We start from the raw sequence: 27,237 nt of genomic DNA, 5'->3' as shown, positions 1-27,237 counted from the left end.
TTTTGACTCCCGTTGTATGTGGTCACCTGGACATGAGGACCAGGTCACACTCTGTTTGCTTTATTTTAATTGCATGCTGTTTTGATGTATTCACTTTTTGCTTCACTCATGTGGTTGTGTCAGCAGGTAAAGAATCTGTTTAGTTTAGTGAAACCCTTTTCAGACTTCTGACCTCCAGAATTATAAGATAACAAATTTGTGTTGTTTTAAGTCACTAAATTTGTCGTAATTTGTTACAGCAGCAATAGGAAATGAATATATACACATATTTTAAAAAGAAAAATGTTTTCCAAAACAAAAAAAAAATTAGTGAGAAGAGTGGTATTTACATTTTTTGGCAAACCTCTTTAACATCTGATATAACAAAAGAGAGGTGGATTTTTCCATCTGCTTCTGCATTGTCTGTTGTGGTATCATATGTCACATTGTCTCTGGAAAACTCCGCTGTACACTCATGAAAGAATGTGAGAAAGGCAAATAATTTCTTGGTATTATAATAAAAAGTTTTGACCTCGCGGCCCTCCTAAAAGGGCCCCTAAAAGGGGTGCTGAGACCACACTTTGGGGATGGCTGGTGCAGGAAATCAACAGTTTTTGCCCCATCTCCCAAAACAACAGACATGGAACTCTTTTTTCTGTATTACCGGAGTGAACTTGTCTGGCTCTAAAGTCAACATCAACAGAGTGTAATGATTTTTACATTTCTTCCTTAATTCAATGTTTCTACGAGTTTATTTTGTGCCTGGCACTGTTTTATGGACTGAGGGTATATAATCGAACAAGACGGATACAGCCATTGCCCCCGCGGAGCTTACATTTTAATTGAAGAAAGATAATAAGCACACAAACAAAACAATTTCAGATATTGCTCAGGGATATAAAGAAAATAATGAGAGAAAGTGTGAGGGGTGTTTCAGGTGGTGAGCAAAGATCTACTTGGAGTCTGAAGAGGAGAAGTTAGAGATGAGACGTGACTGATAACCATTGGAAAATAGGGGAGAATATTCCAGGTAGAGAGAACAGCACGGACAAAGAGCAGGAAGGAGCTTGGCAAGGGAAAGGAATGGAAAGACAGCCAGTGTGACTTTAGTGTCGTCCACAAGGGGAATGAAAAATGGAAAACAACAGTTGAGTCAGGCAGGTGTAGATCATTCAAGTTTTGCAGGACACAAAAAGGACTTAAGGTTTTATTCGAATTGCCATACAAACCCACTGGAGGAAATCAAAGATTGTGGAATTCTCTTATCTGCTAGGGTTGGCTTCTGTAAATTCTTCCACCTTCTCCAAGGGCTGCTCTCCAGCCAACACATTCCCCATCTTTATAATGATGACTCTCCAGAAAAGCACCGGACCCCAAATAGACACATCTTGCCTCACATAAATTGTTTGTATGCTAACATCAAAAACAGACAGATCTGGAACCAATCAGGGGAATGTAAATTATAGGTTGCTTGATGCGAAATAACTTCTGCTTGTTGGCCAGTGTAGGTGCGCAGCCAAAAATGCACTGTGTGAATACAATTGTTTGGCAATTGCTGGTCTGTCACTTGTCCAAAGCGGTAAGTGTGTGAATGGATTTGTATGGGTAATGACTCTGAAATTAGCAACTAGCTTTTCTCATCTCTCGGCGATACAGGAAAACACAATGGAACTTGGCTCATTTCTGGAGAATTCTTGTGATGATCCTCAGTTGCTCAGAATGCACATTCAGTCATCATTATCCCTTGTGTAATCAGTTTCTACAAACTATAAGATGTTAGTTATGTTTACAGAATAAGGTACACGCTCTACACCTTAATCAAATCATTTAAAGATAAGCCTTCTTAGATAACATGCATTCATATATGTATGGGTAGTCATTAGATAGCTAGTCTATACTTTGATTTATGCTGTAGTGAGAGAAGTAATCTTCTGTCTCCTACTAGAAACCTCCCAATGAACTATGTGCCTAAAACTCTAAGGTATTTACTATAAATAATATGGTAGAAGTGTTTACCAGACAAACCTTTCGACCAGATGATGCAGAGAATGCACAAACGCACAAGTGACTTGAAATCTGCTTTGAAAGGGCCTAAAAATTTGGTCAGGAATTTGGACCCAATCAGTACACAGAACTGCAGGTGCGGTGGCCTCACTGTTAAAAAGCTGGATCCATGTGAATAAGCCTAATTACATTTTCAGAACAGCTGTGGCTACTTGGGCCACAGTCTCCCGTCACGGCTCCCGAAAATTTTTAATTATTGTGAAAATTTATAATAAACTTAAGACCAGACTGTACATCAAAGAAAACTACGTAATTCCAAGGCTGCATCTGTTCAAAGGAATTTAATTCTGACCTCTGAATGCAATCTAGCAGTTTCTCTCTCCCTCTGCTTCAGAGAAGAGAGAAAGGACGGAGGAATGATTCTCTCTTTTCAGTAGTAACCGGTAAGCAAACCTGTTGTTCCGCCAAGCAAGTCTTCGCCTTCGCCGATTCTGATTTCCAAGTGCTCAGGGAGACGCTTGAAACCTGTGCCTTCCTCCCGTCAGATAAGCAGAAAGTTTGCTCTAGCTATGATAAATCTGCCCAACGCCGAGATGTTTTTGGCACAAAGTGCACCTTAGGAAGATGATGGTGATTTAACCTCCCCCACCCCCCATTCTTTCGGCCCAGTAGTGTGTTTTGCCTGCATTTAAGAAATGTCCTTCAGCCGCAGGCGTGTGCGCGCTGAGCCTGACGCCTGCGTTTTTGCGTCTCCGGGGCAGGGCGATCGAGTCGGCTGAGTGTCACCCACAGATGTGACTGGTCTTCCCCCGCGGGCGCCCGCGGAGACGGCAGCCCCCTTCCTCTCTGCCGGCGTCTCCAGCCCGAGGCCCGCGGCCCAGACCCGGGGAAGGGGAAGGAAGCCCTCGCCGCAAGCCGGCGTCTGGGCCGGCACCAAGCACGCCGCCACCAAAAACTTTTTTCCCCCAGCTGCGCGCAACTTGTTGCCTTTTCGCCCGGCACGTTCTCGTCCCGAGTTTCTGTCCCCTGGGGTTTCCGCCGCTTCCCTCGCCTTCTCCCCGGGGGCGCGCGGGGCACCTGGGCGGACTGGGGCGAGGGGCGCCGGGCCCCGGGGAGCAGGCGAAGGGGAAGGGGAAAGGAGGAGGGGGCGGCGGCGGCGGCTCGGGAGGAGGAACTGGTCACAGGGCACGGAGCCGGGCGAGTGCCCGAAAAGGAAAGCGACGCCGCGGTTTGCTGCAGTCGGAATAAAGTTCGCGCCCTTTCCTCGGCGTTTCGCAGCCTCCCCTCCTCGCTCTCTCCCTTTTTTGACAGCTGGGTGCTAGCCGGCCACCTCCACCTCCACGCCCGCACCCCCCGGGGGGCGCCAAAGTTGTTTTTCCATCCCCAGCAAGAGCAGGGGGGAAAAAAGTAACAGGGCGGGGGGAGGGAGAAATACACATCCTTCTTCCCGAAACCCCGAGAAATCGGAGGACAAACAAAAAACTAACCTACTTTGATTTTGCAAAAGGGAAGCAACATTGTAGTCCCGACAGTTTTGCAGACAGAGGAGAAACTTGTGGGGCTTGCAAATCCGCCCTGGGTCACCTCGGCCGCCGATCCCCCCCCCCCCCGCCCTTCCGCAACAGCCCCCTCCCGGGACAGTCCGTTCCTTTTTTTTGTCGCGAGGAGCCGGGGGAACTCCGCAGGCTCCGAGTCGGGAAGCGAGGGCGACCCTGGGCGCGGGTGTAAATCAGTCACCTGAGCGCCGAGGGGCCGCGGCGAGGGCGCGCGCGGGCGGGCGGGCGGGGAAAGGCGGAGGCGGCGAGAGCGGCGGCCCGGAGGAAATCGGGAGGGGGAGGGAAAGAAAGGCCGAGACAGAAGGAGCGAGAGGCGGCCGAGGGGCTGGTCCAGGCGCGGCCGCTAAGAGGAGACCAAGAGGCGGGGGCTGCACTTGACAACCAGCATGCAGAGATGGTAAGAAGTTTCCACCCTCCTTCCTTTTTATTCTAGACTTCGGAGGCAATGAGCCCCGCGCCCGCGTGCCCCCGGGGCCGCCCGGGGGCCCTGTTTTCCTCCATCCAGCGGCGGGAGGTGGAGCGGGGCGGTGAGGAGGGCGGGCAGGAGAGGAGCCCCCCAGTCCAACTTGGCCCCTGCTGGCCTCCCGAAACCTTCCCTAAACTTGGCCCAAGTTTCCGAGGAGAGCTCCAGGTGGGAGGGAGGTGTGAGTGCGGGGGGCCCGTGAAGGTCGCCCCCTCTCGCGGCTGCCGAGGAAAGGTGAGCGGGAGGCTCCAGGGAGTGGGGACGGGCCGGGGTGGGAGGCAGGCGGGGATGAATGGAGCGCTGGAGGGAGCTCAGGGCGGAGTGGAAGGTGTTTTGGACCCACGATAACTTTTAAAACTTGCCCGCGAGTGAGGGAGCGGCGGCGGGGCGTGGGCGCCGGGGCGCGCTGGTGCGCCGCGCGGCGGGGACACGGCCGCCCGCACCCGGCACCTTCGCTCTCCCTCTCCCCTCTCCCGCACGTTCGGGAAAGCTTCCTTTGTAAATGAAGAAAATGTAGGAAGTGCTCCTGGAGGTTTGCTAAAGAATGTGCAAGACGCAGGGCAGGAAAATAAACCCTAGAGAGAGCGATTTCGAGGTGCAATTCTAAAGGAGCCAGTTTGTTTTACTTACACATTGACTGCACGGTGGCATTGGGGGCTCTGGGAGGGGGCAAAAGAAAAAGAAAACCGAGATGAAATTCTCTGTCAAGTGAGGCTGAGATTTAAAAAAAAGTTCCAAGCGCAAGTGGTGGAGGAGATGGGAAGGCTTTGCGAAGCGAGATTCCAGCACAGCCGCGCCACTCGAAGCGACTTCTCTGCAGCGAGGCAGCGTGCAGTTAGTTCGCTGGGGATGAGCGCTCTGTCCGCTTTCGGGGAAGTGATTTGTTAGAAATGGGGCTGGACCACTCCCTTCCTTTTAGTTTGCTTCCACCCAATGCTATTGTTACCCCCACTTGGGGATCTGATCTGCTGTGTTCCGCATGTAGATGGAATATGTAAGAAAAAAGGAGATAGCGGGTTGGCATTTTTTTTCCTCTTCCCTTCCCCCTAATGTGACATCTCTTGTTTCAAAACAGTGATCAAAGTCATGACTGGAGTGTAGGAGATGCGACTGTCAAATGCAGGCACACAAAAAAAAAAAAACAAAAAAAAACCGTGCGCCCAAGACTGTGGTTACAGCAACGCTGACAGAAATTAAAGTGGTTTTGAAAGCAGCGTGCGATTTATGGTGGTTCCCATTTACCCTAGAGTCAAGCTGTTGTAAAACTGATGTACAAAAGACATCATAAAATTATCCTGTGTACCCAGGATTAAAGTGGCAAAAAGTGGCCTGTTTTATTATTTTTTATGTACTTTGTGCAGAGTTGCAGTGGTTGCAACCTGTGTTTAAGTGGAGGCGTCAAAACAAAATATTAAATATATCTGTTTAGCGCTTGGGAGTTTTTCTTCTAGCGGCATTTTACACAAGAACACTGTAAGAGCCGGTTGTAGGTATTATTTTTCTTCCCGTTTCCCCCAGCCTATATACTATTTGTCTACACATCTATTCCCAAATACTGATCACTTTGAACAGTGGCTAAGTCCATTTGTCATCCACTGCTTTGTCTTCTGCAGTTTCAGATGTAACTGCACACAGATACATGCTTTAAGTAGGGGAATTTATTTCTGGCACTATTACTTAGTGTATCTGACCTGAAGACGTACTCAAGAGGAGTGAGACTTTGTACAAGTTAATAGAACTTCCTTTACCTTTTGGAATCACCCCAAAAATCCCTTGTGAACCTTTACAGGGTATGTGTGTTTTACGTTATATTTGTAGCTGTTTGATTTAAACTGCTCAATGAAGTTCTTAGTTGTAGCTACTCTTTCTGTTCCCGGAGAGCAGAGTATTTAAAATCCAGATTGCCAATCACTTTAGCCAAGTACAGGAGTATCTTCACCTGAGGGAAGTAATACTGAGCCTGAATGTCAACTTTGTTGAGTATCTTGTGAGAAAAGTCTGAAATTGTCTTTCCCCCCTCCTTGAGAATGTTAAGTTTGGTGGTGTTTGCATGCAAAACTTGAAAAAGAACCAACCTCACGTGATCTTTGAAAGTAAATATTAATAGCGGTTGTACATTCCCAATACCTGATTTTTTTTTCTCCCTGAAATGTGAGATATCTGCCAGCCAGGGATATGTGATTACAAAAAGAAGCAGACAAAAGCAGAGCTGACTATTGCTGTATTAAAATGTAAGTGTTACAGTTTGAATTTTCAAGTGAGAGTTTTTGAGTTCAGTGCTTTACATAACATTTTGTCCTAATCTTGCTTGCTGTCAGGGATGTTTCATGGTTGTGCAATTGCTGCAGTCAAGAATGCCAATTTGCATTCCAGGAGTGTCATTTGATTACTTTTATCTGCACAGCTCCAAGACCGGCCCAGACCTCTCGTTTCATCTTGCCATGTCACGAGTCAATGCTGTGTCGTCTTTTCAAAAATCTGCCTGATTTAGACAAGAAAGAAAAGTACTTTCATGTTGTAGCCGCAGTCCCCTGCTAACTTGTCAGCAGCAGGATATGATTCACTTGGGCCCAGAAGAATGGAACAGAGAGGCGGGTTAGGCGGTTCAATAAAGCCCACGGACAGGTAGTGTGTGACATCCCCAGAGAGCCGCAGTTAATGAAGAACAGGTCTGCTTAGTTCTCCACACGCTGACCTGGTGCTGTCCCCACAGTTTTCTCATTTGATCTTTCCCAGCAAATTGATCTTTTCTTGTATTTTTTTGCCTTCCAAGTTAGTCCTTGTGGGACTGAAATTAGCAGAGCAACTTAAGTTGGATAATACAGCTGTTCAGAGAAGAAGAAATTGGACACTGGCTCAAAAAGGGGCGGGGGTTGGGGAGTGGAGGGAACTATTCTTTTTGTTGTTGTTCCTGGGAATATTTCTTATATTAAGGGAGTCCAAAATAGGTTATGACTTGAAGTGAGTAGTTCCTTTTATATTTAATTTTAGAGTTAAGTTTTCACACCATTTTAAATATTCCTTAAGTATTTGAAAGATGGTCTTAGTGAGTATGAGGAGTTCTGTTTAGCATTTTTCATATTTACTTGTTTGAAATGATTTGCCAGCTGACTGTAGCTTTTATGGCTACTATAAGATAGACTAAATATCAATGGCATACTTCAGCTATATTATTTATAGTCTTCTAAATAACTACAATTCCAAAATATCCAATACTGAATAGCAGAAAAGATTAAACAATAAAAAAGTCATTACTATTGTTGTGTATAAATATTATGGTACATGGAAATGTTTTCTACAAATTACCATCAGCATCTTTGTTTTATATAAACGCCACAGATATACTGTCAATAAATTTTTTTTTAATTTTTGAGATTCTGCATTGAAATATGGATTTTTAAAACTGAGACCAGATCGCAAGTTTGAATTTCTGTAGATATTCACGCTTGTTGTTATTGGTTTTTTGAGATTAAAATTAATTTTAGCAAGATGGATAAATCTAAGTTGGGAATGTACACATAATTTAGACAGGTTAAGGTTTCGCTATAGAATTTTGTGTATAAAGCTTAGGTGGAAGGCAATTAATAGATTCTTAAGTTGATGTGGATATAAGGAGTGGTGCTTTCTGAATTCCCCTGCAGATGATCTCATTTACCATCTACATCCTTACAAGAAACAGTTGAGAACAGCATTTCGTGTGGAGGGGAGGCAGCCTCCTCTGATCTTTCCTGTTGGATGGGAATTACATAGAATCATTGGTTCATTGGTTAGTAAACTCCTCTCTGAAGAGCTAGAGGGAGCCTCAAGATTTTATTAGATATACTTAAGGTTTAAAAAAAAATCAGTCCAGCAATCAGAATGTCACAGAAAAAGAGTAGATAATGAATACTTGCTTAGTGTTGAGGCATGGGGGTGGCTATTGTAGGTTTTTTTTTTTTTTTTTAACTGTGATAGAAGCAACAGAACTTTCTTACAGGAACAGTCAAGTAGTCAGCTAAGATTTCTAGGGTTCTACCTTGCAGATGATTTGACGATCAAGCAAAATGCAACAAATACATTTAAAAGCTGTTTTGGTTTGCTAAGAACGGTTTTTCCTTTTGTCAACTGTAGGAGTTCTCTTAGGAGGCCAACCTTCCAAGTTCTATTAGAAGTAACTTCCTACCAATCGCTGAGGAGGGGGTACCTTCTTTCAATTCACTAAGGACAACCTTGTTTCTTTAAATCATGGTTTTGAAGTAGTTCTACATGCAGCCGCTGTACTCTGGAGAGAAAACACCTTTAAAATACATGCTTCGTGTTATAAACATAAATAGTAAGCCATTTATAAAACTGATAGATTAGGAATCAATAAATAGGTTAAATTTAAAGGAATAGAACTTGTGGTATTAAATTCAATATTTTTTGTTTAATTTCACATTTATCAGTCTTTCCACTAAAATTTGTGATATGTTTACATTAAAGAGCCATTGATCGTAATTGCTCTTTAATATTTATATACTAGTTTTTAGTAGCATCACTTTGGACTAACTTATTTACCATTTAAGTAAATAGTGTAATCCAGTGAGATAAGCTACCCAGATTTGTCTTTTTCTAATCTCTTGCACAGTAACTCTCATTATGTCGCTAGCCAATAAAAGTCTTTATTTGTTGCTTATTAGAACCCTCAGTACACGCAAGAGTTCAGCTATAATTTAATTTGGCTGTTCAAAGAGGCTCCCTTGTTTTAAAACATGTTCTCACTACGCTTTTACCATTTATTGTGAACCTATATTCTAACTTATGCATATGCATAGGAACGATTTTACAGATATATCATTTTTTAAGGTTTTGCCAAGCAGAGTCATAACTTGTTTTCTTTTAAGAAAAATCTATACCTAAAAAATATCTGACCTAAAAAAAAAAAATGTCAATTTTTTTTTCTTTCTGCTTTATTTTTCCCTTGACATTCTGGAGCATTTTTTTCTTGGTGATTTAAGTAGTCTTGCTATTATAATTTAAAATCAGTTCCCCAAGGAATACAATCTTCCTTAAGGTGTAATGAGAAGGGCACTAAAAAAAAATAAATTCAGTACTTAAGAATTCTAATTGAGGACATTTCACTATTGCAAGTCACTTGAAATTACAAAAAGTTTGCCTTGTGCTTTTCACATTGCTCGCATGGTAAGTTCAGTTTCCTTACAGTAAACTGCTGGGAAGTTTTGCAATGAGTGGAAGATGGCTTGAGAGTTTTGGTGGTATTTGTAACATCAGGTTAGCTAAAGAATAGAACTTGACTATAAACCTCTAAGATGAGTATCAGGAATTCTTCTACAAGGAAGGCAGAAGGTGGAATTGCTAAATGAGTCATTGCATGTATATCTTACCACTGGGAATTGCATCCAGGCAGCCCTCTAGATACAGTATTTAATAGTTGTCAAAATGTACAGTATTGTCTTGGAACTTGTGGTTCATGAGTTCATAGTCCCTGCTTTTTTGTGTTTAGTACAAAGATGTAACAACCCACACAAAACATTTTTCTCTTATTATGACCTTACATTTGCCAAAGTGCCCCATGCTGAAATTCCTTTTCAGTATCTTTTTTTTTTTTTCACTCCAAAGCCAGACGTGTACCCAGACACAAAAGCCTCTGTGTATAGCAAGCTGTTTTAAATATTGTGACTCGACGATGTGCTGTCCTTTCTCTGCTTGAGCCAAGGATCTCTGCTCAGTGTCTGTGGATTACCAAGCTCCTTCTTTATTGTACCTCTTGTCAACTATTCCTATTCATTTAACCTTTCATTAGTGTCTGTGCAGCTTCACTGTCTGGAAAGGCAAGGAAAAACCGAAAGGCCCCACTGTCACAGTTATTAGATTTCTCGGTTACATCCCAGCAACCATAAAGAAGTAAGCGTCGACACTATTGTCGTGCGTGCTGCTGTCCTGGGGTGCAGCTCTTCTCTGCATGTCAACGACATGTGCCACATGTTGATATGCATCCCAGGGATAAATGCACGACATGGGGGATAGGCCGACGCTGGCAGTAATGAGCTTTGTAGGAGTGATTGCAAAGACCAACAGTTTGTGAAGGAATTTTGCTTAACAGGCCAAGGAGATAGACAGAGCTGAGGGCTGCCAAGATCTGCCTGTGCGGAGCTTGTCAGTCACATTGTTTTCATCTAAACTTCATTTGAGGGGAAAATTGAATACGTTTGACAGCAATGAAAAGTCTTATTTTCATTTTTTATTCTTTTGGAGGACAAAAGTGATATTTCTAGTGACTCTGGAGTGTATTGTAACTATTTTTTTATACTGACTGAATCACGTATATGGATGTATATGGATCTATTAGCAATTTATCTTAATTCTTACATATCTAGAAAAGAATTGAGATATTTCATAGTTGTCCTATGTATGTCTTAAAATTGGTGTAAAAGTACTGTGGCCTGTTAATTTTCCTGTGCTACTGTACTCCCTTTTTGATTTCCCTCTGGCATAGCCTGGTATTATTGCTTGAAATTTAGAAATGCATTTGCCTTGTTGCCTCAAAGTAAAGGAAAAAAATGATGATCCTCGGATCATTTTCAGATCATAATAAAGACAAATATTTGCGGATTGGAAAATATTACTTCAACATCTTAGAAGATTCATCGAATTGCTTTTTAAAAATTCTCAAAACATTTGAATAGCAAATGGTAGATTATAATAGTTTCATCTCTCTTTACCCAAAAGTTCATTTATTGTTTTTTTTAACTAGGGAAATCTTTCTTACGAAGGGCAAATAAAATATTTTTGTCTTTCTAATTAAATAATTTTTGTCAGTTTACCAGACTCTTGGAGCTCTCCATTAACTTTGCAAATATATTAATGATCTATTACCAAATCCCTGTAAAGTGATTTATAATTTTTACTTGACCCTACCTGTTTTAGCCAAGCCTAGCTTTTTAATAGTAGTATTTGAAGCCTTCTCTGGTAAGCTTTTCATGGTGTCTTGTAAATGTATTAATAGGTTAAGTTATCTTTGTTTCAGGGAAGAGAGATGAGCTGTTTTTCATACTCCTTCCTTCGTGTGGGATGTTCCCCTCCAGGGAAACGTATTCAGTCATTGACAGCTAAGTGCCCAGCCAGCTTAGGGCCACGTCCTAGTCTCTTGGCCATTGGGTGGAAATTCTGTATAGATAATAAGGTGAATCTCCCTTGATGATCTGAGGTGACCTGGTGGCCTTCCCACAGACAAGGCAAGGGTATGTTGACTTTCCCTCTTCTAATAGTCCTGTTCCCATTCCTTATGGTTTGTGTTGGGAGAAGTAGAAGAGGGAAGAGCACGTTTGAGGCTATCGTTATAGCCCCCCCACCCCCCAAGAAAATCCTAGAAAATAGGCCAGTGCCATGTGGTAATTAAAAGGAATACATGGCAGGAGCTACTCTTGATAGGAATCCTGCCCCTATTCTTCATGCAGTCAGTATCTCAGTGCAGCTCGCTGGCCACGCCTTGGGAGGCAGTTGTACCACTGTCCACTCCAGAGTGAGAACAGCCCTGGGACTGGGTTTGGAGACAGGCCCCGTTCTATTCCACCTAGATTTGAGAGCCTCCATTTCATCATTTGTAAAACAAGTGAGTTTGGTAATTTCTAAGTTTCTTTCCAATTGGAACACTTTATGTATTATGTGATAGGACTATATAATCATAGCAGTTTACTATTTTTAATAGCTATATTGAAATATAATTCACATACCATACAATTCACCTATTTAAAATGTACAGTTAATAATATTCCATTGTATGGATATAGCACCTTTTATTTATCTGTTCATCTAATGATGGACATTTGGGTTGTTTCTACTTTTTGGTTATTATGAATAACACTGTTATGAACATTCGTGTACAAGTGTTTTGTTTTCATTTTTGTTGGGTATATACCTAGAAGTGGAGTTGCTGAGTCATATGGCAGCTATCTTTAACCTTTTGAGGAACTGCCAATTCATTTTCCAAGGCAGCTGCACCATTTTACGTTCCTACCAACAGTGTGAGACTTTTCTAGTCTCTCCACATCCTCTCCAAACTTGTTAGCATCTGTCTTTTAATTTTAACCATCCTGGTGGATGTGAAGTGGTTTTGATTTGCATTTCCCTGATGGCTAATCGTTTCCCTAATGGCTAATTGCATCTTTTCATGTGCTTATTGGCCATTTGTATATCTTCCTCAGTATAACAGAGAAATGTCAGTTCAATCCTTTACCTGTTTTTCATTTAGCTTATTACTATTTTTTTATTATTGAGTTGTAAGAGCTCTTTATATATTCTGGACACAAGTCCTTTATTAGATATAAGAGTTTCAAATATTTTCTCCCATTCTGTGGGTGTTGTCTTTTTAGTTTTTGATGCTGTCTTTTGAAGCACGGAAGCTTTAAATTTTGGTAAAGTCCAACTTCTTAATTTTTTCTTTTGTTGTTTGTGCTTTTGATGTGCTAAGAGACCATTGTCTAACCCAAGGTCAGAAGATTTACCCCTGTGTTTTCTTCTAAGAGTCTTATAGTTTGAGCTCTTACATTTAAGTCTTTGATCCATTTGGGTTAACTTTTGTGTATAATATGAAGTAGGAGTCCAACTTCATTCTTTTGAGTGTGGATATTCAGTTGTTCCCAGCACCATTTGTTGAAAAGACAGTTCTTTTCCCATTGAATTATCCTAGTACCTTTGTGGAAAATCATTCGACCACAAACGTTAGGTTTCATTTCTGGACTCTCCATTTGGTTCCGGTGATCTGTCCCTGTGTAAGTACCACACTGTCTTGATTACTGTAGCTTTGCATTAAGTTTGCAACTGAGAAGTGTGACTCTTCCAACTTTGTTCCTCTTTTAAAGATTATTTTAGCTATTCTTTTTTTTTTTCTTTCTTTCCCTTTTTTTTTTTCCTTTCTTCCCCCCCCCCCCCTTTTTTTTTTTTGGTGAGGAAGATTAGCCCTGAGCTACCATCTGTTGCCAATCCTCCTCCTTTTGGTGAGGAAGAGTGGCCCTGGGCTAACATCTCTGCCCATCTTCATCTACTTTATTTGTGGGACGCTGCCACAGCATGGCTTGATAAGCAGTACATAGGTCCGCACCTAGGATCCAAACCTGTGAACCCTGGGCTGCTGAAGTGGAGTCTGCGAACTTAACCACTGCCACTGGGTTGGCCCCTATTTTAGCTTTTCTTGATTCCTTAGCAGTTTACTTAATTTTTTTTTTTTTGTTATGGTAAAAAACACATAACATAAAATTTAACAACTTAATCATTTTTAAGTGTATGGTACAGAAGTGTTAACTGCATCTTGTGCAACAGATCTCTAGAAATTTTTCATCTTGCAAAACTGAAACTCTATACCTATTGAACAACAACTCCCCTTTTCCTTCTCAAGTCCCTGGCAACCACCATTCTACTTTCTAAGAGTTTGACTACTTTAAAGACTTCACGTAAGTCATGCAGTATTTGTCCTTCTGTAACTGACTTATTTCACTTAGCATAATGTCCTCGAGGTTCATCCATGTTGTAGCACATGACAAGATTTCCTTCTTTTTTTAAGGCTGAATAATATTTCGTTGTATTTATATATCACATTTTCTTTACCCATTCATTTGTAGATGGACATTTAGATTGAGTCCACCTCTTGGCTATTGGAATAATGCTGCAGTGAGCATTGATGTGCAGATAACTCTGCAGGATTCTGCTTTCAATTCTTTTGAGTATATATGCCCGGGAATAGGGTTGCTGGATCAGATAGTAATTCTGTTTTTAATTTTTTGAGGAACATCCATACAGTTTTCCTTAGCTGCTGCCCCATTTTACATTCCCATCAACAGTGCACAAATTTCTTTACATCCTTGACAACACTTGTTATTTTGTTTTTGTTTTGTTGTTTTTAATAGTGGCCTTTCTAACAGATGTGATGTGTCATCTCATTGTGGTTTTGATTTGTATTTCCCTAATGATTAGTTATGTTGAGCAACCTTTTTGTGTACCTGTTGGCCATTTGTATATCTTCCTTGGAGAAATGTCTATTCAAGCCCTTTGCCCACTTTTTAATTGGATTATTTGTTTTTTTGTTGATTTGTAAAAGTTCTTCATATATTCTGGAAATTAACCCCTTATCAGAAATATGGTTTGTGAGTATTTTCTCCCATTCAGTAGGTTGCTTTTTCACTCCGATTCTTCCTTGGCTGTAGAGAAGCTTTTCAGTTTGATGGTGTTCTATTTGTCTATTCTTTCTTTTGTTGCCCTTAGCAGTTTACTTTTAAAATTCAGATTTATCTGATCCTCAGAAGAGTAAAGGCTATATTAAGAAAGTACATCTATTGTTTGGGTAAAAAACTCTTGGTGGTATTCCAAGGGACAAGAAATATGTCATTTGGTAGCCAAAAGCTGATGGCTCTTAGTTCCCTGTGAAACACCCTGATTTTACTTTGATGTTTCTTAATTGTCATTGAGTTTAAAAGCATTCTAGGTGTTCTGTATGATAAGAGACACACTTCATGCCCTGGAGGGTGGAATTAAGTACCTAGAAATAATTGTTTTTGGTTTTATAAATACCTCAAAAGGAAAGGGGGAAAAAAAACCATTGTTGAGAAAATTTGTCTTCCTAGACATTCCGTTGTAACTAGAGAAAAACAACAGTGACTAGAACTAAAAATTATTGCCTGATCTCAAACCTAAACTAGCTGGTCCAGTTAAGTTTTAAATAAATACCATGTTCAAATCTGGCACGGCACATTTGGAAACATGAGCTTGTTTTGAAGTTTACCTGGCAAATTTTGTAATTAAAATACCTCATCCTTGAATTAGAGAAACTTGAGAGCAAATGAGAGGTAAACTAATTTGGAGGCAGCTATGTTGTGTCATTGCTGAATTAAAAATGTTCCCTTCTGATTATAATTTTCTCTTTATTCATGCTAATAAAGACCTATATTTATTTCTAAATAATTGCTTTTCCAGTATTCTGATGGACTGTTCTTGCTTGACTGCATTGTCTGTTTTTGGCCTTTTGCCAGCTATTTTGGACAAAAGTTTTATTATTCATTGAGTATCACCTATTAGATGACTAACTAATCAAATATATATGTGGAGAGTATGTATTTTTTTCCCTTGTCAGCATTTATATATATAAATAGTAACTAGCCAGTTTTAAATTGTCTCGTGACATGCTTGAGGATTTACTTTTTTCCTGGTCAAAATTCTGTAGAGGATTGAAAATCATTTATAAAAATTAGTATGGTAGACAATTTTATATTTAACAGACACTTGATTTTTGGTTACATAGAAATTTCATTATACCAAATGACACATTTTGTTGAACAAAAAATTAATGCTACTTTTCTGTTCTTTTTAACATGTTTTGACATGTGCTTATGTGTATGTTTTATATATAAGGAATGACAATGTCATGTGTACCATTCTCGATATCTTTCACGGTTTGGGGGCATAAAGCACGTAATTAACTGGAACCACACAGCCGTACAAAGAGAGTCCACTTAGTTCTCTGTCCTGTGGTATTTAATCTCCCTGTAATACACATTTTATTCTCTAGTGGATTAGGGAAGTTTATTCTGTCAACACGTACGTACGCTAACAGGTATGCTTCTGGAAGTACGATATGATGGTTCAGATTTTCCTCTCATTCAACATGGCGATTGGAAACAAAACATTATATTGGTTTGAATTGGTTTTTCATAGACTAAAACGTTAATTTTGCTTCAGAGTACATTAACTCTAAACGATATTAAAATGTAGATAAGTATTTTTTAAACCCAGAAATTCCGCCAGGTTTGTTAAGCCATATTTTTCACCTGATAAGTCCTTTACGTGAAAATATTTTTTATAAAGGACACTTATGTCTGTTCGTTGGTCTTCACAGCTTCACTTATATCCATAAAGAGCAGCTAGTCACTGACATGACATTTCTGTGTATAGAGGGCAATGGTAATTAGATCTAATGAAATTTGTGTGTGTGTGTGTGTGTGCGCGCATGTGTGTGTGTGTGTGTGTAGAAGCAGCCATGACAACTGATAGTTGGCAGTTTCCTTAAGGGAAAGAGAGAAGGCAGAATGGTATGGTTTACTGAAATTTTATTTTGGAGTGGGAGGGAATGGTTTGACACTAATGTTGTCTATTCATACTTCAGGAATACCTGGTACGTTATTTTTTTGTAGTTTCAGATGTATGTATGGATGGCAGAGATGAATATTGAGTGTATCACTGAATGTTTTATGAATACCGTCAAATCGTATTTCTGAAATACAGATATGCCAAAGTAATAAATCAGTTAACGGCCAGCAGGTAAATATTGGTTACCATATGTAGAATAACTTGCTGTAGGTTTGCATGAAACAACATTAGACAACAGTGTACTGATTGGATAAAAATAAAAGATGCTTTCAAAAAATGCCAGGTTTTTATGTTCAAACTATACATTTGGCCTAGGCATGGGATTTGTAGTTGTCTTTATTTTCCACAGTATAACTCAACTTTTAATTATTTTAGAATGTAATAAGTTAACACACGTTTGAGTTTCTGTGATATACATGACACTATGTTAGGTGCTGTAGGTATTACAGATGGAGCAGAAGCTATAACCCTACCATTAAGGAGCACAAAATTCATTGGCAGGAGGATAATGAATCTAGAATAACCATAGTCTTGGGGGACTGCCTCTGGTCTTCGTATGTTTAGAAATGTGATTTTGTCAATACGTATTTGAAAGAGATCAGCCCTTCATGGGCTCGTTCAGCTTGTCCACTGACTGAGGGGTGGAGATCTCACACACATTTGCACACATGCCATGTGAACACGTGTATATCTGCATACCATGTTAGGTGGAATACCTACATACTCATATTGACATTCTCTCCTTTGCCGGCATATTTAAGTAGGAGTCGAATTATAATTCAAATGTTACTCATTGCTTTATAAGCTTAGAATTTGAGCAAAGACTATTAAGGGTGTAAGGGCTTCCTCCCACTGTAGAGAAAACCTTTCCAGTGGGCTGTATTGTTTACAATGCACACTTTGGACTCCTCTGTCCTGGCCTGTGCTTGGAAGAGCATTGACAAAATTTACCCCTCTTGCTTTTTTCTGCTTCCCATTCCCCTTCTGCTTGACAAATTCTTTTTTTCTCTAGATATGTTAATATTCTGAAGCAGATATTAGTCAACTGTCCTGGGAGCTACTTGTTAAGGTGACTTTGCTTCTGTTTGGTTTTTTATGGATCTAATGCAGATGGAAGTCTCATTTCATTCATTTTAAATTTCTTGAGGGATACCTCATGCCACTACCTTACGTGTGACATGTTTTGAGTATGGGTAGGTGAGAATGGTGGGAGACCATAGGATAACACAACAGTTTTCTGGGGGAAAAAAGATGTATGTTAGGTTTTTTTTTTTTTTTTAATAAAAAGGCTTTGAGACTGGTTAAATACCTGCTAGTGAAGATTTCTATTATTAAATACCTTGTAGAGAAGTATCTTGAGCTGAGATTTGCCTTATATATAGGTGGAATACACTGCAGTCTAGACGTCAATAGGGGTGTGTGTGTGTGTGCGTGTTAATCTCTGCATCTGTTTTCTGTGTGATAGACAAGTTCCTCAGTTACTTTGGGCTTCTCTTTACCATTATACAATTAGGGTTAAGATTAGATTTTAAAGATTCTTTTTTTTTTTTATTTTTTTTATTTTTAAAGATTTTATTTATTCGTTTTTTTCCCCCCAAAGCCCCAGTAGATAGTTGTACGTCATAGGTCCGCATCCTTCCAGCCGCTGTACGTGGGACCCGGCCCCGGGTTGGACGGAGAAGCGGTGCCTCGGGGCGCGCCCGGGATCCGAACCCCGGCCGCCAGCATCAGAGCGCGCGCACTTAACCGCTAAGCCACGGAGCCGGCCCTAAAGATTCTTAATAATCTTTCACCTTGTGTGATTCTCAACATCTCTTTATATCGTGTTGTTTCGTGGGTGCCAAAAAGGACCAAAAAGTTAAAGCTGAATGTTTAACTTTGCAATGGTTGATTCCAGCAACTTCCCAGTTAGTTTCATCGTTGTTGTTTTTCTTTTTTGGTGAGGAAGACTGGCCCTGAGCTAACATCTGTGCCCATCGTCCTCTATTTTTTTTTTTTTTAAAGTTTTATTTATTTTTGTGTGTGAGGAAGATCAGCCCTGAGCTAACATCCATGCTAATCCTCCTCTTTTTGCTGAGGAAGACCGGCTCTGAGCTAACATCTATTGCCAATCCTCCTCCTTTTTTTTTTCCCCCCCCAAAGCCCCAGTAGACAGTTGTATGTCATAGTTGCACATCCTTCTAGTTGCTGTACGTGGGACGCGGCCTTAGCATGGCCAGGGAAGCGGTGCGTCGGTGCTCGCCTGGGATCCGAACCGGGCTGCCAGTAGCGGAGCGTGCGCACTTAACCACTAAGCCATGGGGCTGGCCCAGTCGTCCTCTATTTTGTATGTGGGACACCGCCACAAGATGGCTTGATGAGCGGTGCATCGATCTGCTCCTGGGATTCAAATCTGCGAACTCTGGGCCGCCAAAGCGGGGCGCACGAGCTGAACCACTACGCCACCAGTTCGGCCCCAGTTTCATTGTTTTCTACTTTGGACTTTCATTCCTTTTAAAACACTTTTATATCAATTAGATTCTGACTGGAAAGAAAAATTTATTAAGAGAAGAGAAGGTAGAAAGACGAGGCACTGAACATCCACCAGAAGCCAGAAGGATAGACGGTGGTAGACCAGGGAGCCGCCTGTTGGTGTGATTTCCTTTGGTCTGGTCTAACTTTTATCCTTATATCCATATTTTCAGTCTTCAGTCTGTGAGTTTCAGAGCAGTTCTAGTACAGTTGTGTAATGTGAGAATGTTATTATTTAAAACCACAGGGTTTAATACATTCCAAATTTTAAATTCAAAAAAGTGTCAGAACTAAAAATAAAGTGGGGATGACGCTGGGGAGAGCGGAGAAGTTGCGCAGGAAATGTTGAACACTGATAAAAATGTAGTTAGAAAAACACATTGGAAAAGAAAGGGCCGGTTCAAATGAGGGGCAAGAGTCTTATTTTGTGTGCTTCCTCAACCCCCATGTTCACTGTATTTTTTTTTCCAGGATCTTCTTATGCCCCTCATCTACTGGGCAAGTCCTATTAGATCTGCCTCCCGATTACCACCCGTTTACTGCCTGGGCTGCCATCCCCCTGGTCCAGAGCACCATCACCCTTTAGCTGCAGGCTGTGGTGTCTTCTGACTGCCCTAGTGATTCCACCTCGCCTCTGTTCCTGCCCACTACACCCAGACTACGCTTCACAGAGAACTCACTTCCCTGTCTCAGAACCTTCCAGTGACTTCTTTCCACACCTGCAGTGAAATCCAAACTCCTTACTGTGACTGAAAAGGATGTGTAGGATGCCATCCCTGCCCAGCTCCAACACCATTTCCTACCCCTGCTCAGTCTGCTCCCGTTAGGCTGACCTTGCTGTTCACTGAACATGCCACGGCTGTACCTACCTCAGGCCTTTCCTCTGCCTGGAATGCTCTTCTCCCAGATTTTTGCATGGCTTCCTCCCTCATTTTATTCAGGTCGCGTCTCAAATGTCACCCCTTCAAAGAGAACTTCTTGACAACTTTCCTCCCCCTGCAGTGTCTCCACACTAGATGTTTCTCCAATCTCTTACCCTGCTTTTTTTCTTCATGGCATTTATCACCACTTGAAAATGTATTTATTTATTTTTGTTTATATGCATTTTATTATTTTTCTCCCCCCTCCCTACCAGGACACCAAGCTCTATAAGAACAGGGACCTTTGCCTGTCTTGTTAATTTCTGAATTTCCATTACTGTACCAGTGCCTGGAATGGGAAACATTGCAGATATTTATTGAATGAATGAATATGCATTCATTCATTCATCAACAGACTATCAATTTTTATCAGCTCTTTGTTATTCCATGGAGGGTTGTTTATGGCATCTGCTGTTACAGTTTTCTGAACTGCTTATTGGAGCAGTGATTTCTGGAGTTCATGTAAACACCCCAAGGAGTGTGCAAAAATTATCCTATAAGATGTGAGGAAAATAGATTAGAAATTTGATTTGTCTCATTCTGTTTTTTGTGTGTTTTAAAGTGTGCATGATACCTTATAGTACATATATAAGGGATGAATTGTGCAATTAAAAAAATTGAGACTATGGATTGAGCATGATCTAGACAAGGATGGTTAACATGTTTAAAGCAAAATATATCTTCACAGTTAGGCAATTTCACAGATTTTGTGCTTTTGAGTAGTAAGGTGTTGATATCACTGGTGAGTGTAAAATCTTCCTGATTATTCAGGAAAATGCACAGATCTAGTGTTGTGTTGGGAGTGAGATATTATATATGAAATTCAGCCTTCATGTGTGTATGAATATTTATTCCTTAATATTCAACCTCTGGTGGAATTTTCAAGTCTCTTTAGTTAAACTTCGCCTGTGATGGGGCCCTTTGTACCTACACTAACCTATATGTGGAGATATGTGAGCTATTTCAGTGATAATTGAAAATTGCTACCTGATTGGTCTATTTTTTGGGTGATCTGTGCTTTTGGTTAAGCTTTGAATAATTTTTCCGCTCATTTTGAACAGTTTAGGCTTTTTAATGAAGCTTAGCTGGATACTTTGGGTTTCTGTGACTTCAGTTTTTTTAAATAGCTTTATTAATATATAATTCACATACCATACAATTCACTGCTGTGACTAAGTTTTACAGTTTCATTTTGTAATTACAATATAAGCAATTTTGAAGACACTTATAGGGAAATAAAGCAATAATATACTTAGAATTTGGAAGGAAGTCTAGTGAGGTACTCATTTTAATACCTTTTTAAGTTAAATGAAGTGTTATAACATTTGAAGAACTTAATAAAATGTTTGACAGGATTCATAAGCTTGAATGAAGCATCGAAGTAATTAATATACTAATAAATGTGCTAAGGAAACTTGAACATCACAAATAAGCAGATACAAGTAAGCATTATTCTTTAGAAAATAGTCATCCTAGAAGGTCATACACTGATGGTGCCGTAGCTTAAAATGTTTTTAGACCTCTTCATCTGACATTGGCTTCAGACAGCCTGTATCTTATTCTTCTAAGTATCTTCAGTGCTAGCAAATTTTCTGACATAAATTTTGATTTTTTGAATCATCCAGAAGTTAAGCCTGCTGAACATGGAGGGTGATGAAGCCAGATAATTCCATTTTTAATAAGAAAAAAAATTGACTTTTCTCATATAGCTTATAAATTGACTCTGGAAATAGTTACAAATGAAGAATTCCAGAAATGTTTTTTTTTTTTTTTTTTTGTGAGGAGGACCAGCCCTGAGCTAACATCCAATGCCAATCCTCCTCTTTTTTTTTTTGCTGAGGAAGACTGGCCCTGGGCTAACATCCATGCCCATCTTCCTCTACTTTATATGGGACGCCGCCACAGCATGGCCTAACAAGTGGTGCGTCGGTGCGCACCCGGGATCCGAACCGGCGAACCCCGGGACGCTGCAGTGGAACGTGTGCACTTAACCGCCTGCGCCACCGGGCCGGCCCCCAGAAATGTTTTGAACAATGGCAGTGTCATGGGAATAAGTATAGTGTCCCATGGTGACAACTGAGACATTGATTATTTTTCCCCACCAGTAGTAGAACTTCCTTAAATCCATAGAAACTCATTTGGCTATATAAGAATCAGTATGAGATCTTATGCATATGTAGATTCATGCATACACACATGCATGCTTATAAACATCTTTCCACCCACCAAATTGTGTCCTTATTTTGTAGTCTTATGTAATTTGGCTCCATATGGCAAGTACCTTATAAATTCTACTTCAGGGTAAATCTTGTGGAATCTAAGTAAAATTATTATAGGTGGTGGCCTGAGAAGGCCTCTGAAGGCAAAGGGTATCAAGAAAAATTTTAACCAAGATGTGAGACTGCGTGAGTGCTCCCTGATATTAAACGGTTTTATATAGAGCTCTTTGGCTAGAAATTAGAGGCATTGTCACATAGCTTACATTATATGCAAATCTGTATTTGTCGGGTATAAATAAATACTAGGGACATTAGAAATGAGACAGCTAGTGAAGTACAAATTTGTGCACATAAACTGCTTCTGGGGCAGTCTTATCCATATTGATATGACAGAAGTCAAACGAAAAAGTAGTTGCTAAAGGGGAATATGATTTTGTTTTGTTTTTGTGCTTTAAGATTTGTTTTTGAATTCTTTTAATTTGTGGTTCAAGATAACACTTACCCATTGCTATATGACGACTTCCTGGTTGTCAGTTAAGAAAAGCATTAGTGCCTTCTTGGGAAAAAATCTGTGTTGTCCAACTTCCTTCCAATTCATCTTCCAACCTCTTCTCCATAGCATAAAGTGCTAATGTTGCATGGAATCTGTAAATCTTGGCATAATTTTATTAAAAATATTAAAAGCAATTTTGAAAATTGTCTATTTTATGAAGCCACACCCTATCTTGAAAGTTTATAGATATTTTTTGAGGAATGAGAGTTCAAGAAATAAAAGAAATGAAATAAATTTAACTCCAGAAAAAATAATTTTAGATCTTTTTCTTCATTCCTCCGGAGTTCTCTGAAACTGTGGAACTTTCTGATTTGAGAGAAAGTTCAGACCAACTTCTGTTGGAAGTAAACATTTGGGTCAGCTTTTCTTGTGTTAGCTGTAGTCTGCTGAGTGTTTTCTTTTAGCCAAATCCAAAAGTCTTGTACATAACTAGTATGCTAAGCTTCTTAACATGGTTCTGTGCAGGTAGAGAGGCCCGTTAGCAGGCTCTGTTCTAAGGTGGAAGGCTCTGCTGGACCAAAACCTGAGTGCATCATTAACACTGTTTGTTTGAAGGGACCACGTGTGCTGTCTTCGTGGACCATTTGGCCCATGAGATGGGATTTATCCTAATTCATTGTCATATACTGTAACCCCTGTGGGAGTATGAGATCTAGCTGCTTTACCTTGCATGGGTTCTGAATGTTTTATCTTGTTCCATGATGGATTATTATACTCGAGAATGCACTTAATTACAAGCTTTATGGTTTCCAACACCCATTCACAATACCTTCTCTTCACTACACCTGACTTCATCGGTGGCATTTTACGTGTAGGTTGAGGGCAGTATATGACTTGGAAGATGGAAGCTGTCAGACTTGAAGTCGACCTCCATTTTTCCCTGTCTTCTCTTCACCTTGATATTTTGGACCTTTCCATTTAAAACCTGTTTTTTGTCGTTAATTTTCTCAGGAACAGAAATTTATATTTGATTGGTTACTAAGGAAAAAGGCACCATTTATTTCTCAGAATATCGTAATGAGAGATTGAGTTTTGTTGTGTTTTTATAAACTGCCTCCTAAGTTTGATTTTAATACACTCTTTGACTGAATCCATGCCTAAACTGAGACCCTTCTTTAGAAGAGAGATGCTTTGGAATATTTCTTCTTACAATCCTTTGAGACTAAACACAGTAGCTTCTTATGGAATTTCAGTTTTTTATGTCTATATGTAATCTGTCTGTTCAGTTTCCTGAATTTGCCCCTCATCTGAGCTTAATCATACTTTATTGTAATCAACTATTTATACATCTACTACATATGTTGCTCTGTAGATTCTCAGGTGTATTATTATGATCTTTTCATTTTTCTGTCTTTATCAAGGAATAAATAATTCTAAGTGAATCCTAATTTAGTAATGGATTTATTTAATAGTTTCGTGTTTTTAATTAAATTATTCTTTTAGTTAAATTATGGATTATGGTTTTGGGGTTTCTTGGCTGTATATCTCGGGCAAACTTTTAATTGTCAAAGTTAAATTATTCTGCCTTGTATATTCTATTTTTAGAAGTTGGTGTTTTATCCCTGATTGAGAAACCTGTGACTAGAACTATCAGACTTTTCTAAATGTGTTTGGTCAACATGCAGCCTTCTTTGGAAGGTAATTCTTTTTTACCCAATGAATTTTATAAAGTCAACTTCCTTAATTTTTAATGTAGGCTCAGTGAAAGCCGCAGGGTGGATTTTTTTTTTTTTCCCTGAGAAATCTTTAAAGAGATGTTTAAACAAATCAAAATATGCTTATGACTTAAAAGAAATAATTTGATGTGGCAAGTTTTAAATTAAAAAAAAAACGACACACACACACACTGCATAACCTTTCTTTGAGTCTTGGGTTTAAGTCCTCTGTCATATAATGCCAAAAACTTTGTTCTGAGCTGCGTGTGTGTTGAAACATGTACGCCTGTCCTAGTGTCATAACTAATTATATCTCTCGTATGCTTACTTCTAGTAATTGGAAAGTAGACCTACCGCAGCATACGATTTAACATTTAGTTTTATCTTGAGGACCCTCTATAGAAATCAAGTTTTCTACCATGCAGCAACTTGACGTTGTAAACAGATATTACTATTTTAAATATATCATTCACTTTGTGTTTTGCAGAAATAGTGTACTTTAAGGGAAGAAAAATTTCAGGGGTTCTTAAAAGCGCATCTGTCTTTACCAGTAATTATACAATAATGCTGACTCACTGTGCAGTTTTGACTGAGATGTTTCATCTATGCATTGGAAACTGATGGTCTAGTGTTGTGAGAGCACAATTTCATAGGCTTTCTTTTTACCCAAAGTTTGTCAAAAGATTGTAGCTTAAGGCAAAGCTCCTGGTGCTTTGGTCACTTAATGGTCATGGGTTGGTCTAAAATAACTTGAGGCTTTATTCTGTGAAAATGCATTGAGTAGAATTTTCACAGACTCAGAAATCCCGTCTCTGCCATGCTTGTGACTGAGGCAGCAGTCTCTTATATGCACCAGCATGTATGAAAATATGTGGTCCCTGTCCATGCCTGCTGAAAGAGGACTTTACTCGTCTTCAGTCTCTGAGCTGCAGCCTTGTCGCAATTAAAGTCTTAGGACTGGGAGCAGTTAATGCTGGTGATAGATTGTGGTATTTAGTGTTGTGCTGTGTTCCATGGTGATCTAGTTCTGTAGACTTTCAGGATTCTAGTCAGAACTTGGGAAAGAATATACCAAAGAACTTGTGGTAATTAAATATCTTTTAAAGTGAGAAATACAATGACTTTTTTTTTTTACTAAGGAGCAGGCCTTTTGGGCTTTGCTTAAAGAAATAGTGAAAAGGTTTTGCAATTCTGTTATTGATAATCGTTTAAAATTTAGCACTGAAAATGCTAGGTTTTCTTTTCTCATGCTAAATTAAAGTATTCCTGGCTTTGAAGTTTCTTTCCTTTCATTCTTTCATTATAGTTCAAAATAAAACTCTTCGGTACTGCGTTTCAAACTTAGCTCTGTCTTCTTTATTTTATAGTAAATTAGTTTTTATAAATTCTGCGTTGTTTCTGTCATACGGTAACTTAAGTATGCAGAGGCATTGAACTTGAATGTTCTGTGTTCTGAAATGTGGGGTTTGGACTCTTGGTATAATTTCTCTGTTTTGAAAATTGAACTCCCAGTGGTTTCTTTCTAATCAGTATATCATGACCTGTTACATTAAAAAGTTAGATGGCTTAGGCCATCTAACTTTTGAAGACTGTGACTGTAAAAAGCATGTATTAAATAATGAAAGTGTCTTTTCATTTTTTAAATGTTCATTTCTCTTAGAGTTTTTGTGGTGTCAATCAAATTAATGCCAGTGTGCTTGGTTTTAAGAATAACTGATGATGAAAATCTGAATTTGCAGCTGATAGGCCACCTAAGAGAAAGGGTTATTTAAAAATGTGGGGCATCCCGGCGGTGTGAGAGAGGGTTGGCCTCCAGCCTGACTGATGGGAACGCTTTCCCACTCGTCAGCTGACTGTGAAATACTCAGGGGCAGAAGACGTCAAGGCTTGTCTGGGCTATGAACCTGGAGGTGCTGCCCACTTCCACAGGGTTTGGAAATCTTAGGAGTCATTTTTGTTTGTCACAAATGACTGGATTGGGGTGCCTCTTACTATTTAGTGAGCCAAGGACGCCTCAGTGTGCAGAAGAATTTATACACGATGATGAGTTGTTCTGCCCAAAATTTCATTAATGCCTCTGCTGCGAATCACTGGAAACTTACTGATTATAAAAAATGAAAAATATTGGTAAAAATCACTCTTTTTTCCCCCCTAGAATTCCCAACTTAACATCATTATTTTAAAGGAATGTTTTTGTTTTTCTTGAAGTATATCCTTGATTGCAACTTAACAAGCGGAACCCCAAACTCCACCGCTTAACGTTCTTGAGTAAATGTGATTCGTAAAGGTATATGGATATTTTATACACTTTGCATACTAAAAGTATTTAATCCTGAGCCCCCAAGTCAAACCCAGATAAACCTATTCATGCAACATTATGCATGTGTTGAAACTCATGTTTCTAATTTTTTTGTAATTAAAAAATTAATCCTCTTTGTGAGAAATTGCTGTACTATTAAAGGATTTTTATTTATTTATTATTTTATTTATTTTTTTGTGAGGAGATCAGCCCTGTGCTAACATCTGCCAATCATCCTCTTTTTTTTTGCTGAGGAAGACTGGCCCTGGGCTAACATCCGTGCCCATCTTCCTCCACTTTATATGGGACACCGCCACAGCATGGCTTGCCAAGCAGTGCGTCGGTGTGTGCCTGGGATCCGAACTGGCGAACCACGGACCGCCGCAGCGGAGTGCGTGCACTTAACCGCTTGCACCACCAGGCTGGCCCCCTATTAAAGGATTTTTAAATCAACAAAAAAATTGAGTAAATAAAAACAATTTGATAAAAACAAATATTACATACATGATGCTCATGGCTTTTTTTTTTTTTTTTTTTTTTTTGGTGAGGAAGATCAGCCCTGAGCTAACATCTGCCAATCCTCCCCTTTCTGCTGAGGAAGACTGGCCCTGAGCTAACATCTGTGCCCATCTTCCTCCACTTTATATGGGATGCTGCCACAGCATGGCCTGACAAGCAGTGTGTCGGTGTGCGCCCGGGATCCGAACCCGGGCCGCCCGCAGTGGAGCACATGTGCTTAACCGCTACGCCACGGCGCAGGCCCCATGCTCATTGCTTTCTTATGGCAGTACCAATTCTGAAATTTCAACTGGGAAGAGAAATTCTAACATAAGGCCCTGTTTTTGAATAATATTCAATCGGGAATCACTATTTGGTAGACAGTATAGTACCCAAGCCTTCTCTTCTCCTTCCACACACATTCATAGTCACATGGCAACCTTAAAGTAGCTCAGAAATGTTTAAT

At 40.0% G+C, this 27,237-nt stretch overlaps 1 protein-coding gene and 1 pseudogene across 10 annotated transcripts in view; one reads left to right on the top strand and one right to left on the bottom strand.

Moving 5' to 3' along the window:
• Window positions 1–294: 294 nt before the first annotated feature.
• Window positions 295–3,543, bottom strand: LOC147914405 (uncharacterized; annotated as a pseudogene).
• A 421-nt stretch (window positions 3,544–3,964) lies between these two features.
• Window positions 3,965–27,237, top strand: part of BNC2 (basonuclin zinc finger protein 2) — a 414,875-nt gene continuing 391,602 nt past the window's right edge. For 7 of the 10 annotated variants that reach the window (XM_087444633.1, XM_087444632.1, XM_087444628.1 and 4 more), the window contains exon 1: window positions 3,965–4,236. In XM_087444633.1, the coding sequence (XP_087300759.1) occupies window positions 3,985–4,236 (252 nt within the window). In that variant the 5' untranslated portion in view covers window positions 3,965–3,984. The remainder of the gene's footprint in view (window positions 4,237–27,237) is intronic. The other 3 variants (XM_087444630.1, XM_087444627.1, XM_087444631.1) reach the window with 3 other exon arrangements.

Source organism: Ceratotherium simum, chromosome 20 (genome assembly GCF_057802395.1).
Source record: "Ceratotherium simum simum isolate JZ-2026a chromosome 20, ASM5780239v1, whole genome shotgun sequence".
NCBI classification, from domain to species: domain Eukaryota; kingdom Metazoa; phylum Chordata; class Mammalia; order Perissodactyla; family Rhinocerotidae; genus Ceratotherium; species Ceratotherium simum.
The sequence above is the reverse complement of the archived record's forward strand: the minus strand, read 5'-3'. Positions and strand labels throughout refer to the sequence as shown.